General features: G+C 37.2%; 1 protein-coding gene across 8 annotated transcripts in view; it reads left to right on the forward strand.

The window, feature by feature from the left end:
• The window catches only part of ATRNL1 (attractin like 1), a 520,660-nt gene that overhangs the window by 409,489 nt on the left and 92,666 nt on the right, over nt 1-18,505 (forward strand). For 2 of the 8 annotated variants that reach the window (XM_074907811.1, XM_074907809.1), the window contains one exon: nt 12,273-14,198. The exons of the other annotated variants lie outside the window; for them this stretch is intronic. Coding sequence is in view for 1 of the 2 variants with exons in the window: in XM_074907809.1 (XP_074763910.1) it covers nt 12,273-12,332 (60 nt within the window). In the remaining variant the exon portion in view is untranslated. Of the gene's footprint in view, nt 1-12,272; nt 14,199-18,505 lie in introns of those variants that run through there. 8 annotated transcript variants of the gene reach the window in all.

Here is an 18,505-nt window from a genome sequence, read left to right on the forward strand (position 1 = left end):
CTCTGCTGTACCCTGACACCAGTTTAGTGTGTTCCAAAATGGTCACAGAAAGAACAGAGTGACTTCCTGAAGCTGGTCTTCCAAAGCTGTTCCTGGAACAGTAAGAGGAAATGAATCTCAGAAAATCCAGTTAAATGGTATCAGAGAGGGAGTTATCAGACTTGTAGAGAACAAGAATTTGAGTCAGAAGTAAAATGTTCTATTAGTCTGACATGAACCTAAAGCTAAGATACTTCCTCACTCATGAAAAAGTTTTTTGTGAAGTCTAGTAAACAGCAATGCTAGTGTAGTGCTGGTTATGTGCTGTTATATTTTTAACTACGTTGGTCAATATCTGTGTTCAGCCTGCAGCATTTTCCCAGTGGAAGCTGAGTCTGTTAGCTTTAGGATAGGCTTAGTCAATGGATTCATTTTTGTTAGCAGAATTTATCCATGGGAGCTCCCATAAGCAGAAAAGTCATGAGGCAAAACACAGACAGCTTTTCATGCTATGAAAGAGAAGCTAGGAAGTAAGAATCTGACCTATTTTTGAGGTGGCACTTCAAAGACTTTGCTGTTGAACTTTTTTCTTTATTAAATCAATTCATGTTATTAAATGAAAATTGAAAAGGCTTTTGAAACCTTTTAGTTTATTGCTGCTTGTTTGCAACTACAGTGGATCTTTCTTGAAGTCACAGATTACAGGAGAGTATTAATACAATAGTTATTTTGAAATATAAAGCAATCTGCATCTACTAATGTACATACTGCATAGTTGTGTGAGGAAGTTGCAGTAAGTCAATGAAACTGGCAGTAACCTTTGTGCTCACTCGTGTCTGACAGATCCAAGTTGCTGGACTTTGTCAGGTACCTATTGCAAGCATGCTGGAATATGATTGATTTCAATGCCTTGCTTGCAAAGTAAAGAAAAAGGCTGATGGTTTATCCATTTGCAGAAACTGCAAACTGTTGCAAGAACGTATATTAGTTGTACACGTAGACTGGCATGGTTCCTAGAGGTAAAGCTTTATGCAGATTAATAAACTCCTAAATACTTATGCTATCTTAGTTTATTGTTATAATGTAACTGTACATTTGTACTTGGGCAGTGCTAACTGAAGTTCATGACTGTTTGAAATCTGCAAGGGGGAGGTCTTTTAGTAAGTGTTAAACTGTTTCTAGCTCACAGCTTCCTTGGAGCCACTAAGAAATTGCATCATTTTGCATCCCTTTTCAAAGGATGTTCTTTTTCTTAAATTTCCTTGTTCACAATTGCCAGCAAATAACCTAAAAGTCTTCAGAAATAGGATGGAGAAAGCATAAGATGAACTATCTCTCCCTTGCCCCAAACCTGAGCAACTTTACATTCTTTTACTTTGTTTACAAACCTGTGTTCTTTGCATTTTCTTCAGCATCTGGACATCAAACTGTCCAGGTGTGCTAAAATAGTCTAGTAAATGCCTCCACATGTGGTGTATTTGCTAGCATGCATGGCCTAAGAGACCCCACAAAGTATTTTGACTCAGTTGGCCAGAAGCAACATTGCACATTGCATTTTTCACAACGTTATTAAAAGCACAGTCAAGTCTAATACTGCAGCAGTAGGGAAGCATTTGTAATGAAACATGCTGCCAGTGGGACGAATGGGGGTGTTTGAATGTTGAATACAGTTGCTAAGTATTTTCTAAGTAATCAATGGCAAAATTGAGTTATAGGCTGCTTTAAATTATTTACAGAATTTAAATTTGCAAACTTATTACAATAAGCTGCTGCTTCTAACAACACTCAAGTTCTTGAAAATTCAATGCTAAAATGAGTTATTACAAGTTAACTGTCTGAAATTAAATTAGATGATAAACAATCCATTTTTCTGCTGTAAATTGGCATTCATGACAACTAGTTCTAATATGCACCTGAACCCATTATTCCTGGCACTTCATAAAGTGGCAATTGATAGCAATTTGTATTGACAGACTTCTATTGAATATAATTTCTCAACAGGAACTAGCTAATCAATTAATTAATCAAGGCGTTACTCAAGTTTGTTTTTATGTTGCTCCATCATTCAGAAAATTAACTGTTAACATTGTTTTCGATTAATATAACTTAAACAGTTTTCATTGGCTGAATTACCAAGCTTAGACTAATGAAATAAATGTTAAAGCTTTCTGAATTAATAGCAAAACCCAAAATTATGTACGCTAAATTGCAAAACAGACAACAAATCTTAATTCTTTTATACTTACCATTATATGGTATTTCAAAACAGAATGTTTAGTGTTGCATTCCCTCTTGAAAGCTGCTTGGGTATATGTGGAAAGACCTAGTCACTACTGAAAAGACTTGAGATTGTAGTCATCAACAATATTATAATGAAAAGCACCATCAAATCATGCTCTTCTAAGGCTATCTAATAAATATTTAAATGTTCCTTCACATTTAAATAAAGCTTTCTTAAAAGTCAAAATTGCAAAGGGGTCACTCCATCCTACTGCCAGGTCATTCTGGACAGATGCTCTAAGGATGTGAACTCCACTGACTACAGTGACTGTGCAGAGGATGCCAAGATTCATCAGTCTGTAGTGCCCTCTAAGTCAAAAGGGCTTCCCTGGAGAGCAAGGTTCTGTTTGCCTGTCTCTGACTACAGTAACAGAACCTGTTGTCATCCATGTCTACCTTGTTTTTCAGGCTTCTTATTGTCATTAAATATCTTTGGGATTTTTTTTTTTCCTTAAGGAATGGCCTGAAGCTGAAAATGCAAAATAAGAAATGAATGTTTGAGTTGTCTGTAGATCAGAGTTACAGGGATGTAGATCTGGGTTTGTTCAGGTTCTCAGACTCCTGAAACCAATAATGACAAAAAGCATCAGAAGCAAATTAATCTGAAACAAATGCCTTTTGTCTTCCTTTCTCTGTGCACAATCTGACTTGATTTCAGACAGTCCTTGCCTTTTGTCAGTAACATCAAGGCTGTGTGCCTGACCACTTCTATCAAAAGCCCTTTTTGACTTATTAAACACTTCTAAGATGCAGGGTATACCTAAGCATTTTATCTTTACCTCTTGGTAATCTGAACAGTTGTATAAAAATAACATTTTAGCATGGCCAGAAAATTAATGATAGTAATTAGTTGTATCAACACATTAATAAATAGTCCAAAGATAAAGTTTAAAATAATGGACAGTTCCTTTTTAAAAAGGTCACTAGAGGTACTTCTATAATTCAGTTGAAAACAATTCAGTCTTCTGGTTGGGAAACTCATGCAGCAATTAACAGGGGAGGAGGGGAACAGAACTAGTGAGGGTGGTGGTGTTCAATCCCCTCTTATTACCCCCTGTTCCAATTAATTGGAGTAGAGCATCTAGGAGCCTAGAAGAGTGTGCTTCACTGCTGGACTTTGTAGCTGCTGGTATTTAGACTCAGTGGGTCCACGGCTGGTGGAGTGATTTGTGTGCCAAGCTGGATGTTGTGCAGGTTACTCTGGGTTTTACAGTGCGGTAAGCAAAGACTTGCCTGAAGTCAATGCATTCAATTTAAATTGTCATTGTTGGGAGGGAGAAGGGGGAATAAAAAAAATTGATGGCAAGTATGTCCTCTCAGTAGGCCATGATCTAGTTGACATTGACAAATTTTGGGGAGGCAGATGAATCTGCACGTCTCACTTCTGTGAATCTTGTAACTAGGCTGTTACATATAAGGAAGCTCTGATCCCATCTCCATTTCACATCTCTTTTGGAAGGAAAGGCTGGTATATCTGTCTGAAAGAACCTGATCCTGAGAATGTAACATTGATTGGCACTGAAAGCATATACTTAAATTAATTCTTGAATGGAATGAAGGAATTGTAATTTTGCAACTTCATCTATATTGGCATGTGTAGACACAGGGCTTTCCCTGTCAGACCCTAGATGCCTTTGTTCGTAGAAAGAAGTAAACTTGATGCTTCTGAGAGAACTCTAGGATTAAAAACTAATAGTGGTCTTGTCTAGGTGGAAATCAGGAGGGTTATATATTTTATTTAGGTTCATGAGTAACATTTGCATACTATTTTGTTTACCTCTGGTTCTCTTCAGCAGTTTGTACTGAGTGAATATTTCTGAAGACTTTTACAAAGATTATAATATGTGAGGTGTGGGAGGTACCTCCTTCATTCAGTCACTAAATAAATGGGTACAGTACAAGATTTTTAACAGGGAAATAAGATAATTTTAATCTTTGAGTCATTGTTTGAGGGCGGTGTAAAGTATGCTGAAGTTATCCAAATGCCTGCTTTCTTCCTGTAGAACTGGCAGGAGTAGAAGCTAGAGGGAAGACTGGGGCTCTGGCTATGTATCTGAGCAAGAGGTAGTATGGTAGTTGTGCTGTCCTAGAAAGAGTTCCCCAAACATCTTTTTCCCTGTTGCTAGCTTACCTCAGAAACAATCAAGGATTCTCTCAATGTCACTGCTACTGTCTACTGATTACTGTCTACTAGATCAAGTGTGAGACATGTTGGACACATCTCATTGATATATTAATGTAATAATATTGAGGTAGAGGATTTTATTCTTCTAGTAAATAGTGTAATCTAAATTGAAATCCAACCTATGGGAATGGAGGAGACCTAACATGAAACACTACTACAAAATTTCTGATGCATACTTTTTGTCAGATCTCTTTGAACACAGAAGAGCTAGAATGCAATAAATCAGTTTAGATACCGGAGAACTTGATTGGGATGCTCAATTTTACTATAATAGCCTAATCTGAAACACTTAGCCCTTTTCAGCTCTTCTGTACTCTTCCAAAATTGTTCCTAACAAGAACAATCTTTAAAAATGGGGCATTTGAGACAAGTTAATGATGGTATAGCTACTCAAGATAACCATTGCCTAAGAGTAGTATTTGCTGCCTAAGCAAAAGGCTGGATACAGTGAATAGTATCTAAGTTGCTCTCTAGCAGCTTGGAGAGACTTGAAAAGAAGGATGCATTAGCCATTAGAAGAACTGTGCAGTTAGACAAATCCACTGGTTTTAAAAACCCACAACTTCATTGTAAAAAGAAATGCAAAGTTACGTTAATCAGATTTTAAAGTTCGCTTCTGTTTTGCACTGAGTCAAAATCCAGGAATTGAGATTAAATCAGAATAAGGAAACTCCCACTTTCAACATTATTTCTTTGATATTTTTATCAATGCTTATCCCACTAAGTTTGTTCAAATACAGTCTCATTACACCACGTCCCTCACCCTCTCTTCAAAAATTTTATGCAATTAAATGCTTGCCTTTAAGTTACTAACTGGTGGTACAGTACTTTTCTGAAATATGTATCCTGAATAACTTGCTGTGAAAGCTTGATTTTCCCTATTGATAAATTTAATTAAGTATGCAGTGTGGCCATTAGCAATTTCTCTGTAACTATGTGAAAATATAAAATAACATGAGGAAAGGAGACAGTGTCAGGCTTTGAATTTATTTTTTTAAGGGAGGTTTGTGTGTGAATGTTACTGCTGAAAACAAGACTTTTCTACTGAGCTGGGAAGGAAAATGAAAATTTTTTTTTCTGGTCCGTTTCTGTTCTTTGTCAACAGTCTAATCACTTTGATATTTAACTGAATCTTGTGTTCTGTTTGACAGTGAAGAGGAATATATCTGAGTATGAGGAGATAGGAGTAAATTGGCTGTGTGGGGTTTGTTTAAGAACACACTGCTGCCCCCTAAGACCCCAGACTTTCTAGCCTGAACTTGAAAAAGCAAATATTGTGAACTTAGACCATTATATTCCCCTCCTGTAGATCACCTAACCCAATTCCAGCCATCCAATGAGAAGGGCATCCCTGAGATTTTCTTTGGCACAACTTCCCCCATCTCTACCCATTGCCAAGTCTCACTCCTGCTTTGGAAAAGGAAGCAGCAATATCAGAATATCTTTGCAAGCCTTTTTCATGCTGGCAAAGAGGCATGGATGATTCCATTAGTGAGAAACATTAGAACTCTGTGCTTTTTAATTCAGAAGTTTTTGGTCTTCAAGGTTGCATAGATATTTCTAATCAATTAAGAAAAATTGAAAGAATTGGGAAAAGCAATATATATTGCATGCAGAGATGACAACACATATGTTATTGTGTCTTTTATTTACTAGGGTATTTGAAATATACTTATAAAGCCACAAACCTTGCTCCCATTTATCATTCACTGGCAAATTGTGAAAATAAAGCAATGGGGGAAACAGTTTGGTAGACAGGGAAAAATCTAGCTGTAAGTGACTTCTCTTAAACCAAGCCAAAACTATTCACTGCTAACAAAGCTGAATTTTTTTTTTTCTTAATGGTGGGTCAAATAAAGTGCTTTATTTGCAGTGAGGACAGCATCACAGATGGTAAATCTACCTCCTAGAAGAGTTGGCACTGGGAGCAATCAGACTGGTGACTGGGAGAATGTATCAAATAAAAATAACATTGAGAGCAGTAGATTATCTTAATAAAAGCATGCACAGTGATAAAGAAAGTTAAGTCTTCTGCTTTGAATCGTACTACTGCTGGCAAGCTGTTACTGACCCTCTACTAAGTGCAGGTGTTGCTGCCTGGTGTTATATACCCATTCATGAGCAGACCTGTCTGTCCAGGATGAAAGGGTAGGAGGCTACATTAAAGTCTGCAACATCTCCTTTATTGCCATCATCTTGTTTTATTTCATGTTCTTGGTTTTAAGTCAGTTCAGAATATGACCCCAGATTTTCTCCTGATTTAAATGAAGAATGATTTCCTCCCACCCCAAAAGTGCTATGTAAGCACTAACATTTTCGAACAATAACATTGTCAGGGTATAGGACTACTTCTTCCTTTATATTGTGTTATCTGACCTTTCATTGACATGCCAGTATAATTAATGATGCATAATTACATCCTACTGCTGACAAAAAGCTGCAGTGTTGTTTTTTGTTAGTCGGGGCCAATTATCTGTAAAGTCACCCTTTGAATTCTCTATATTCAATCATCACCTATGTATGTTAAAAGCAAGCTATTTCATCAAAAAGTTGATTTCCCTTTACCCCACAGTTGTGTGCACACAAACAATGGTGTCCTTTTTGTCATCTTTTTTCCCTCAAGGAAGGGTTGATTGACACTCATTCACTTTATATCAAGTCTTCCTAAATAAACTTTCCTTTAGAAAGTCAAAATTGAAACTTTACAACTAGGTTAGTTCTCATAATTAAGGTTTTTTTCAATGGTGGAAAAACATGCAAGTAGTGCTATAGTGCTTGTATGGCACATGCTGTGTTGCTGCCAGGACCTGGAGGTTAGAAGGGAGCACTGAAGGCTGGAGCATGGGGAAAGCAGAGCAATCACTAGCTGCTCTCTGAACAACAGACCACCGGTGACTACCTGTCCCTGTACACAAGTACTGCCTCTCATGTTTTGATGTAAACATAAATCTCTTCTGAATGTCAAGATCTGACTTTATCTTTACACTAATACACATCAGCTTTCTAATAGAGACACTTTCTTTTCTAAAAAAGCTTGATGTAAGATGAAGAAAATGTATTCCTTTTATCGCATAGTTTACTTGTAAACCCTGTTAGTCTTAATAGGTAATCTTAACTTTCTGAGCTGCTTTAATTTTCATCCAAATTTAAAAAAAAAACACATCAATTTTATTTAAGTGAGTAGATAATTGTAACTCTAATGTTGTTGACATCATTCCTAGCTGTACATCTGTATAAGATTTGGCAGCTTTCTTCCTTTAAAAACAGCACTTCTCTTTAGTCATTTCAGTGTTACCTGTTTGAAGATAGAGCTGAAAAGAAAAAGCTATAGACTTTAGGAAACTTGGGCATTGTTACAGATGGATGCTATGTTATAAGAGTTCTTTTAAAAATAATTCTATATACTGTACTTTGTGCAGGGCAAAATATTGAACCCCTTAAAGTACAACTGCAGAAATGTTAGATCTTAATGAAAGTGCTGGAAATCTGACTGACACTTGCAAGATTATTGCAGATATTGCTAGACTTCTACAGTCACTGTCAGTCAGTCTGTGACCTGCTCAGATGCTAAGCAGAGTAATGAACGCAACTGAACATCCATGCTTGAGAGGAATACAGTAAATTCAGGAGCGGGATGTGATCTAGTGAGTGAATGTGGTTTTTTTCCTTCTGAAATAAAACTGAGCAATATAATCTGACTACAAGTAAGATCTATACCCCTTAGCAGATGAACACATAAAAGTTTTTATGGCTAGTACACTTAATTGGACTATTCTAAGAATCTTTATATCAATCACCAGGCAAGTCTGTCCTTTAACTGTGTAATAAGTGGTGAAAAGCCTAAGTCAGGGTGCCTGGTCCTCTGTAAAACATTTGTAGGCTCCTTAACTACTGAAAGCTTAATAGAAGTCCATTTAACCAACAGAGCACTGGAGTGTTTAAATTACTTGGCTCTCATCATATGGGAGCAGCAGTAGGATTCAGCCTGGTTGCAAAACTTTAGTTTGCATGCTTTCCCTCATTCCTGTTCCTCTAACTTTCTGCCACTTAGATGGATATAGCATAGCACGTGCATTTGTGAGTCATGGTATACGGGTACAGGGAACAGAGTATTGTCTGGCAGTTTGGTCATACACACCATGCAAATAATGTCACTTTTCTTTGTGGTGCTATGACATCTTGTGAAAAAGTTTTCAAAGCCTTTTCCTACTGCAGCTCTTAAACAAATGTGACAATAGGCAAATGTCCCATAGCAGAAAATGCTAGAGTCAAAGCAGGGCCCTAGAGCAGGTCAATTATTTCAATTATCTGGAATTCATGATGAAAAACAGCAGCAACTTTCAGGAAATATGCACAAGCCTGGCAATTGCTTGATCAGTTATGACAGTCGCTGCCAAATATCATGTCCCATCAGGTTTTGCAAAGGGAAAGCTTGGAACAGGTGGATTGTTTTAGTTACCTATGCTCCATCACAGGAGTGCAGTGCAGTTCTCAGGAGATCTAGCAGGCCACCAATTGCTTGATTAAGTATGACATCACTGGCAAATATCACAAAGTAGTAAGTAATCACAGTATAGGCAGAAGGAGAGTACATAGAGCAGATGGATTGTTTCAATTATTTGGGCCCCTTGATGAATAAGAACTTCAACTGCCATCAGCAGATCCTGTGGCAGGCAAGTAATAACTGCATTGCTATGACATCACTTTAAAATCCGGTATGGCTTAAGTATTTCAACAGCTGTAAAGCATAGATTTGTCTTAGCATTGACTTGACCCACAGCTAGCTTCAGTGCCGAGAACTGAATACTGAGAAAATTGTGAGTACTTCTAAGCACTTCATGGTATTTCACCACTGCAGGGGAAAACATTGAACCAGCATCAAGCTCACTGTTGGTACATTAATTTTTTTTTTGTATTACATTTTTCAGAAGGAGTCAGCGGGGTAAAGCTAAGGACTGCTTACTGTCAAGGCCACAACAGAAAGCAATAGCTTAGATCTGTTTATGAATAAATTTGGGAAGGTCTGAGCATCCAGAAAATGGACTTACTGTATTATGCAATTAAGGATCAAGATCTGATAAGCCTGAAACTTGTTAGGAAAAACTGACCTAAGGCCACAATCCCTCATTTTGCCTTCAGTCTTCCTCCAGGTTGCAGCTGACACAAGCTACCTTTAATTTCTCTTTTTACATTTGTCTTGATGTTAAAACAAGTTTATAATGTTTGCTTTTACAAGAAGATACATGGTACCTTATATCACTATCCCCTTTCAGCTAAAAGTTGTTTATTGACTCTGGTGCACAGAAATCTAGTTTACACATAAAAAGCTAAAGAACAGAGGACACCAAAGAATTAATAAACTTTGAAGCCTAGAGTTGTTTTTTTACAAACCAAATCCCATCTGAGCTTTATCAGATTTAAAGTCTGAGAACTGCTTTGGTCAGGCCTTGAAGGCAGAATAGAGTCAATAGGAAGCTTCTGTCTGAGCCAGTATGTCTTGTTAACATCTTTCAAAAAGTTAATATTATAAAGGATTTGATTTCTGAATCCTTCAGTGTCTTTAAATTCACCTCAGCACAGAATTGGTAGAGAAATATTTCCTCTAAGTAATTAACCTGGTTATGCAAACATATTCTAGTCATGAAGGGGTATCATTTATGCTGGAAGATGGGCACTGAAGTGTTTCTAGTCAAAATTTGAATCCTTTCTACTTTTACATTGAAAAACTAGATAGGACCATAAAATAAGAATCCTGAGGGCAATTTAACTATATTCTAGAAAATGTAAACCACAGCAATTAAAGGTTTTGTGGAGGCTGAGTGGAGTAAAAATAACCAACCCCTTTTCCTTCCATATCATATAGCTTTGAGATAATTAAAGAGGGGTATTGATTACATTCTATCCAATGAAAAAGTAATCCTCATTAGTATTCTTTATCTGACCTGTCCATTTCCCATTACAGAGGAAACTGCTTCTAATTTGAGATCAAGAAATTACTTTTGATAAGAACAAATCTCTCAAACTGATGAGGAAAATTGAGATTTTCCTCCATTTGCTGCTGGTTTGATATATGCTAAGTACCAAACACTTGTCACTTTGTGTCATTTCCTTCCAAAGTTGAATAGAAGCTACTGAGGCAACATTGCTGCCCGTTTTTCAACTTTAGTGTAGTGGGTGACGTTTTAATGGCATTCATGTGATGACTGGTATTATTTTTCCTTTTATTTCCTTCCCTCCTTCCTCTAATATTCTAAGTCTACAGTATGTAGTCTTAACTTCAAATAGTTCAAAATCAGGTACAGACTTGAGCTGCTGGTTCTGCAGTCTGCTTTTCTATTCAGATCAGGTTTATGTCTGTCCCTGTGAGTCAGAATGTTAATAGTTACACAGCTTAAAAATCATAAGACTTTAAAGTATTAGGGTGCAGTTATACCCTTTCTCACCTGTGATTAACTAAGTTAAGTCCGGAGCATGTTTTATGTTATTCTTTTAACCATCAGAACTTGAATCTTTCTTTGGAGGGAAATTTCTTAGATTTCCTTCAGAAGCTGCATATTTACTAATAATAAACTTATTTCAAGTATTGTAATAAAATAATGGGAATTGATAGCACTGCTTGCAGTGAGAAGGTTTTGTGTTTTCTTAAATTATGCTGAAGATCATCTCTCCTCAACTTATTCTTGTTAGACTATCAGAGCAAGGCAGGAATGATCCCTTAATCTAGAAACAGTTTATGTAACTGTTGTTTGGCAGGATGGTGCAATAGCAGAAATTTGGTAGCGTGTGAAAAAATAATAGAGAAAAGAAATGAATGGGTTTTAGGTGAAAGAGGGATGTGAAGAGAAGAATGCAAAATAATAAAGGCAAAGAAGAGCTGGAGGTGACTGTGGGGCAGTAGGTTGAAAAGGGGCAGGAGACACAGCACTGAGAGACTGTGGAGACCAAAACAGAGTTGAGTGATACAGAGAGAGCAAGGCAAAGACTAAAAATTGTAAAAGGGCTTGTGGAGCTGAAGAGAAAGGTAACAGGGAGAGGCTACCTGAAGACAAAAGGGAAAGCAGGTATTTGGACAGAAGGAAGAAAGGTATAAGCAAATAGGGAAAATAAAATTAAAAAACAAAAACACGAAAAAACCCCAAACAAAAAACAAACAAACAAAAACTACTAAAGAAAGGATTAGAAAACTTTTTTAAAAAAGAGATGGGAGGTAAATTAAGCTAGATGATGTGGAATACTGATAGGCAGATTAGAGAGTGGGACTGGTTTTGAAACCAGGATTTGATGACACTTTTAAGACAATCACAAGTTGTAATTACAGGATGTTTTACTTTCTGTGGCATTATCATGCACTGTTAAATAACTGTCTCGTTTCCTCTATAAGGAAATGTTGCTTTTCCCTACTCCAGTAAAGCAACTGGGTACAGGAACCTCATTCTAGAGTTTTATGTTCAAAACACTTTGTAGTACTGTAGTATACAGGGAGGGTCTTCTATTACCATTTTTATCACTTCAGAAATATTGTCCAGGTAAAGCTAATAGGTAGTATTTTTAAACTGCTGTCAGCACAATGGAAAAATATTGGGTTCATATGTGTGGCTCAAGAAAATCTATTTCATCTTGGAAACATTTATCTAAAGAACTGACCAAAAATCAAACCTCAGAAACTGTAGAAGTGTTTCGATGTGGTGGTGGTTTTAATTGAAATATCTCTGAATCATTTAACACTCTGCACCTTTCACACAATACTCTCATACAGTGGTCCTAGAAATGAAACCATTGAAGATTGTATTTGAAGGAATGAAGATAGTTTTTATTGGTATTCTTTTAGGATCGACCACAAGGACTGAATAATGCTCCCAAAGAAATACATTTGGATGAAGATGACTGAGCATGCAGATCCAAAGGCCTTTTAGGATATGGTGAACCTTTGGCCTTGGATGAAGAATGTTCTTGGATGAAAGAACTCCAGCTGAAAGACTTTGTCTTTGCCTTTTGCCTGGAGAATTGCAAAGATATGAAAGACATAAAGGAAACAAAGATTTGCAGCTGAATTCTTGCAGGGTGCAGTTACAGTGGCTGACACTGGCACACAGCCAGCCTGTCTCATTACTGTGGAATGTCACAAGCTTGTACCCCTTGCCAGTCTCCTACAGCTCCCCAAAAGCCTCTCACACACTTGTTTTTTTTCTGCTTTCTATTTGCAAATTATATTAGCAAATTTTAATTGCATAGTTTCTGTAATGAAATGAGCACCTCTGGGGTTTATGTATATCATGTATAGCTAAAAAGGTAAATGTAGAAAATGCTTATTATGCTTAGTTCATCAGATTATAATATCATGCTTGTACCTGCAGCTGAATAGGTAGTTAAGTATTAATCTTTGTTTTTCTTCATGGTTAATGACTTGCCTAAGTTTAAAATGACAAGGGTTCACTGACAGAGTCACTGAAGTGACATTCACAATCGGGTCAGCCATGGCTACCTGGACATTCCAATGGATTTCTTATTCTAAAATACTGAACTGTGTTAAGTCGATAGGAAGATATCTAGTAATTCTGTAAGTTTCCTTACTAAATATTCAATATACTTGAAACCTGGTTATACATTTAACAATTTCACTTCTTGAAGTGTCCTTATTTACGCTCTATAATAAAATGCAGCTCTACTAGATAGGTTCTGTTTAGTATCTTAGAATAGGATGTGAACAACAGATTTCATGTAACACTGTTTACTAAGGTTGACCTTCAGAGCGGGTCTGTATACAGACACCTTACCTGACATGTTTGTTACCGAAGTAATTCTGCTAACGTGTCAAAAAAACGACTACATGCAGAGAAATGCTGTACCAAAGTTAAAGGGCTTACTTTGCCTTTGATTCCAGGAGAGACAATCCACATGGAGAGAGGCTTAGTGATTTTCACCATTGTGGGCAGAATTCTGTAATTCTGTTTTCATACCAACTCTCACATCATAATACCTTTTGTGCCAACTGGGCTTGCTTAGTAGGTCTTCCAGAATTCAAGCTTTTACAGTATCTCTGTTCTAAAATATGGCCACTAGAATACGTAGTCACGGACAGACTTCTCAAAGGACAAACCTGAACAGAAAGTAATCGAAAAATGCATCCTCCACCAAGGTAGCTTAGGTGAGCCTAGCCTTATTCAACTGATGACATATTAGCCTAATTTTCCTAAATGGCCTCTAACTTGTTAAAGCTTCTCTTCAACAGCTCTTGTTCTTCTTGGCCAGCCACCTGATCTGGCTTTACAAACACAGTTCTAGAAACTGTTTTAGCCAAGAAATAGACTTTTCTAGATGACAATATGGACACTGTCTCTTAACCTTTAGCTTTTGACCCAAAGAACTGGGAGACCATAGCCTGTCTTCAATCAGTGATTTTGCTTGCTTGCCTTTTCTCCTCGTAACTCCCTGTGTCTGTTCCTCTGCTCCCTCTTATCTGTCCTTAATGGTTCATGAACATTGTGCATGACTATTGGAAGTGTCAGTTACTGCAGGGTCTCTGTGCTGGGCTGATTAATATAAAATAATTCATATTGAGGTACATATGTATGTGTTTGTGTGCAAGATGTTAATATAACCTGCTACCACCTAGTAAATATGCCTTGGGACTATTGGAATATGTGTATACATAAAGCAAGCTATGGCTAGAACTTCAGATATCTGGATGCTGGACAGTTAAACTCCACTGTTTACTAATTATTACTGTACTGATGCTGCTTTGTTACTGCCATAATAAAAGGAACCTTTACCAATGCTTTGCTACTGAGTAGTGTGTATGGCAAAGAGGTCCGGGGTATTTCTCTAAGAAAAGACAAAAAAAGCTAAAAGATATGTCTGACTTGACCAAAGCAATGTGTTTTTACAGTGATTGTGCCTAAAATCAGGTCAAATCAGTCATGGGTTAACTTGGAATAGTTATGTGACTTACTTTTCTTTTCCTATGGCCACCACTAAAATTGAGCATTTCCAATTTTACATGATTCTTCCATGTCAGATAATTGTGTGGTTGTGCAGCCTTCCCTCAGGTTGGGGCTACACCTATTCCTCGGTGAGCAGAAGTATTTGTTATTACACAACCACTTTATTTTCCATGTGTTTGTTCTAGTAAATTTGTTGAATATATAAACCATCAGACTTTTCTGGATAGGTATGTGGCTTTCAGTTCAACTTAGTGCTCTGTTCTGGTGCTAGAGCCATGCTCTATTAAAGATCTTTTACAACTCCCAAGAGGTGAATAAGAGAGTTGGGATGGATTAGACCACAAGATATTGTGTTTTCATGGAATTCCTCTTACCAAATGTTTTCACCTCTTGTTAAACATCAGTAGTACTGCCATGTTGGCAAATGTTGATTGTTCCTCAACAGAGGGAGTATGTTGTGTGTATTCATTCCCCTGGTCACTAGTGTGGCTTCCTCTAACTTTGCTAGAAATTCACCATGTTTATTTACTAATACTGTAACTAATTAAAAACTATAATATGATTTAAAAAATCCTATGATATAATTAAAGTCTGATATAACTGTAAAGGATCTTCAGAGAGATAATTTCTAATTTTAAAGCTGTGTATGAGAATTTTCCCCTGTATTTCCCCTTTGTGCACATGCTTAGAAATGTTTTACTTCAATTACCTCTGATAGGTCTATCTTCATGTGGAAAGGACATGGGAAACAACTTCTATTAGGTTCTTTTCTTAGTTGTTTTTTTTTTTTGGGGGGGGGGGGGGAGAGGGGAGCAGGGAATGGATCTCCCTTTTGTCTTCCTTTAAATCTGAACCTCGGTGCTTGACTCTTGAATTGGAGGTGGAAAAAAAATCTGTTTTGTATTTAAGACTAAACCTAACCTCATCTTTTGTTAAAAACATTGAGCCAACATTAAATTCATATGAGGGCTTTCTTTTCACTTCTGTTTTCCTCCACTGGCTTTTCTTTGTCAAAGAAAAGCATAAGGGGTGACATATCTACTCCACACGGAGTAGATGCTTGGTATTGAGGATTCATTTATCATGAAGACAAAACATAACAAGATCCTGAGGCTGAAAGTCAAAGAATTTGATCAGGAAAGATGATGCCCATTTTAAGAAGCCAAAGTATTTTATTATTGGAATGCATCATTCAGAGAATATGATAGATTTTCCATTAGTGGAAGTCTTTGATCAAAACTGCATATCTTTCTAAAGGAAGAGCTGCCTCAAAGAGCAAGCAGCTGAGCCTGATGCAAGAATCATTGAATGAGAGAATTTTGCCCTTTTTTATGCAGGATGAGTCAGATATGGGTACCATAATCCCGCAAATGGTAGTAGTTATTGTAAAAAAAGTGAGATTTGACTTTTTCTACAGAAGGGGCACCTGGAGAAAATTATTAAACCGGAGCCTAAAGCAACTATACCTCTTGCTGCTGACATCACAGAATGAGTATGACGAATGTTATAGTTAGCTTTGTTATAGGTAACCTTGTGTCTGTACGATCTTAGAAATGCTTGTTGAGGCAGGCTAGTGCTTTCCTGTAGGTAGAAGATTGAGAAGAAAAAATTGCAGCAGCTTTTAGCTTCACAGATCAGTAGTTTGCAGGGATGAAGTGGAATTTCTTCTTTAATTGTTAAAACATTTATGCAGAAAGACCTGGGTTCAAGGTCCTTTTCAGTCTGAAAGGCTTAACCCTAAGTGTCAGAAAAGGGATGCAGTTATACAACACACATCAACGTGATATATTCCTTTATTTGATGCTGGGCCACTCTAGTTGTCAGAGGCACACACAGCAGCTGCAGAGAACCTCCTGGTAGACTAGAAGTTAGGACTCTAACCTCTGCTGGCAAGCAGAGAGTCAGAGTTTTTGCTTCTGGCACTATTTTTGCTTTTTTTTTTTTTTTTTTCCCTAGTTTTATTCAATCATAGACAAATGAGATTGTAAGTTAGTGTAACATGCATGCAGGGTGCAAACCCCTAGCTTCCTCTCAGCTGGATCAGGCTGCATTTTGCCAGCACTCCTTCTGGCCCATTTCCACTTGCTGCTGGCCCATGGCTGGCAGTGGGGTGAAGAATGTTCCCTGGGCTGGTGCCTGGGACATGCTTCTTGTGAAGTGACATCTGAGGCCTACAGCAGTGGACCCCCTGCTCAAAAAAAGATGAAATTGCCTGGGTTTCAATAAGGTATTCGCAGGGTTTCCACTAGCTAGAACTCCGCTGCCACGTGAAGCCTGTTACAGGGTTTTGTCCCAGCATCATCTTCACCACTTCTGGATTACAAACATTTTAACATCTGACCCTGCATAAGCTTAATGCTGGACAGACCAACCCCCTTTAGCAATTATGGAGATATTCTAAATTAACCAAATTACAGAATTAATTTTGCAGACTTAGATGTCTTATAAATGTTATGTACCTTCATAGTCTTTCCATTGTAGCATCTTATTCTTTGTTAGTGTACATGGTTAATAAAATCTTTAAGTGCTACAGAGCTCATTATTGTCAGTAATGAGGCTATCTTCAAACTGAGTGTTTTACAGGAACCCTTGTACCTTCAGACACAAGGACACACTTTACATAAGTTTCCAGTTGTTTTCCACACTTTCAGAGATGGTCTAGAGGCTTTTTCTGCTCTGGGTAGTAATTCATTTTTATTCCTGGAGCTATGTGTTAGTCACTGATCTACCAGATTTGAGTAATCTTGCTTTTTTTTTTTTTCTTTTCCTGTATCTGACTTGTGCACAGACAACTGGAATTGGAAAAATTCTGCAATGCTCAACCTACTTCTGTCTTTCCAGGAATATTAGACTTCAGAGATAAAGTCCTCTATAGCATAAGAAGCATCAGCCTTAGCATATTATAGGTCTTTTGTTTAGCCTTATCCAATGATTTTGACCTGGAATATCTGTGGGTTTGTCTTCCAAGCAGTGCTATTACATTTCATCTCTTTAGCTTCCCTTTTACAGCCTCAGTTGTTAGATAGGAGATACTGGAGAAATTAATAGGTGATAACTTTTTGGTAATAATCACTCTTCTCTCCTACTACATCTCCCTTTCTGAGAAAATTTGATATGTTTTTTTTTTACTTTGTTATGTGTTACTTTATTGTGAAAGTCTGTTACTGGAAATGTGGTCACATTATTAACTTTTACTGATAAATGTCCTGTATTCCAGCTTCTGGTAGGTGGAGCCATTATGCTTTCATTAACTGCTATTGCTACATGATGTGGGAGAAAGGAGAGGGAGACTAAAAAGAATCTGAAGAGGATAGTTTTCCTTTGGGAGTTGAGGAATGTTTTTCCTTCATCACAGTAACAGTTTTTTGAAAGCCTGAAAGAGGTGATTTGCTCCTAGATACTTCCTGCAGGGAAAGCATGAACTGTAAAACAATCTTGACACCAGTACCAAATACAGCAGTTCTGCCAGTCTTATTGTCCCTTTTTTCTGTTGTCCAACATGCACATAGCATGTCACAGGCAGCTTTGAAATTGAATTCCTTCAGGATATATGAGACCATGCTGCAAGTCTGTTATTCTTTGTGTGTTGAGCTTTGTAACAAGCCATGCTACCTCCTCATTATTATAAATGTCACATTTTGATACTTCCTCCTTTGTATGAACTTTTGTGTTCTGTCGCTCTTCAACAATGCTTCAAAAAACCTATATGCTTCAGAGCCTAACACCTGAGTTATTCCATACTGCTGCTTTCAAGCAAGAAAGGTAAAATATAATTTTTAAGAGGAGAACCAAGACTTGAATGTTGAGGTTTTTTTTTTCTAAAGTACAGGCAGTGTTATCTGGAAGCTTTCATGGGGCCTTCAAGGGCACTCTGAAGTTGAGTGGGGAAATCATATGTCCGCAGAAAGTCTATTCCATCTTTTCGACAAAGGTTTCTACCAAATTTTCAGGTATTGCTCTGGCAATTTCAGTATTACTTTTGAATATTTTGAAGTGGTATGCCAGAGGAAGATCTTTTGTTATTTTATGGCATAGCTTATTTCTAGTACTTGCATAGCAGGATTTTTATAGATCTGAATATCTCTGAAAACAAGATGTGTTTCTAATGATCACAAATTAA

Source organism: Athene noctua, chromosome 5, assembly GCF_965140245.1.
Source record: "Athene noctua chromosome 5, bAthNoc1.hap1.1, whole genome shotgun sequence".
NCBI classification, from domain to species: Eukaryota; Metazoa; Chordata; class Aves; order Strigiformes; family Strigidae; genus Athene; species Athene noctua.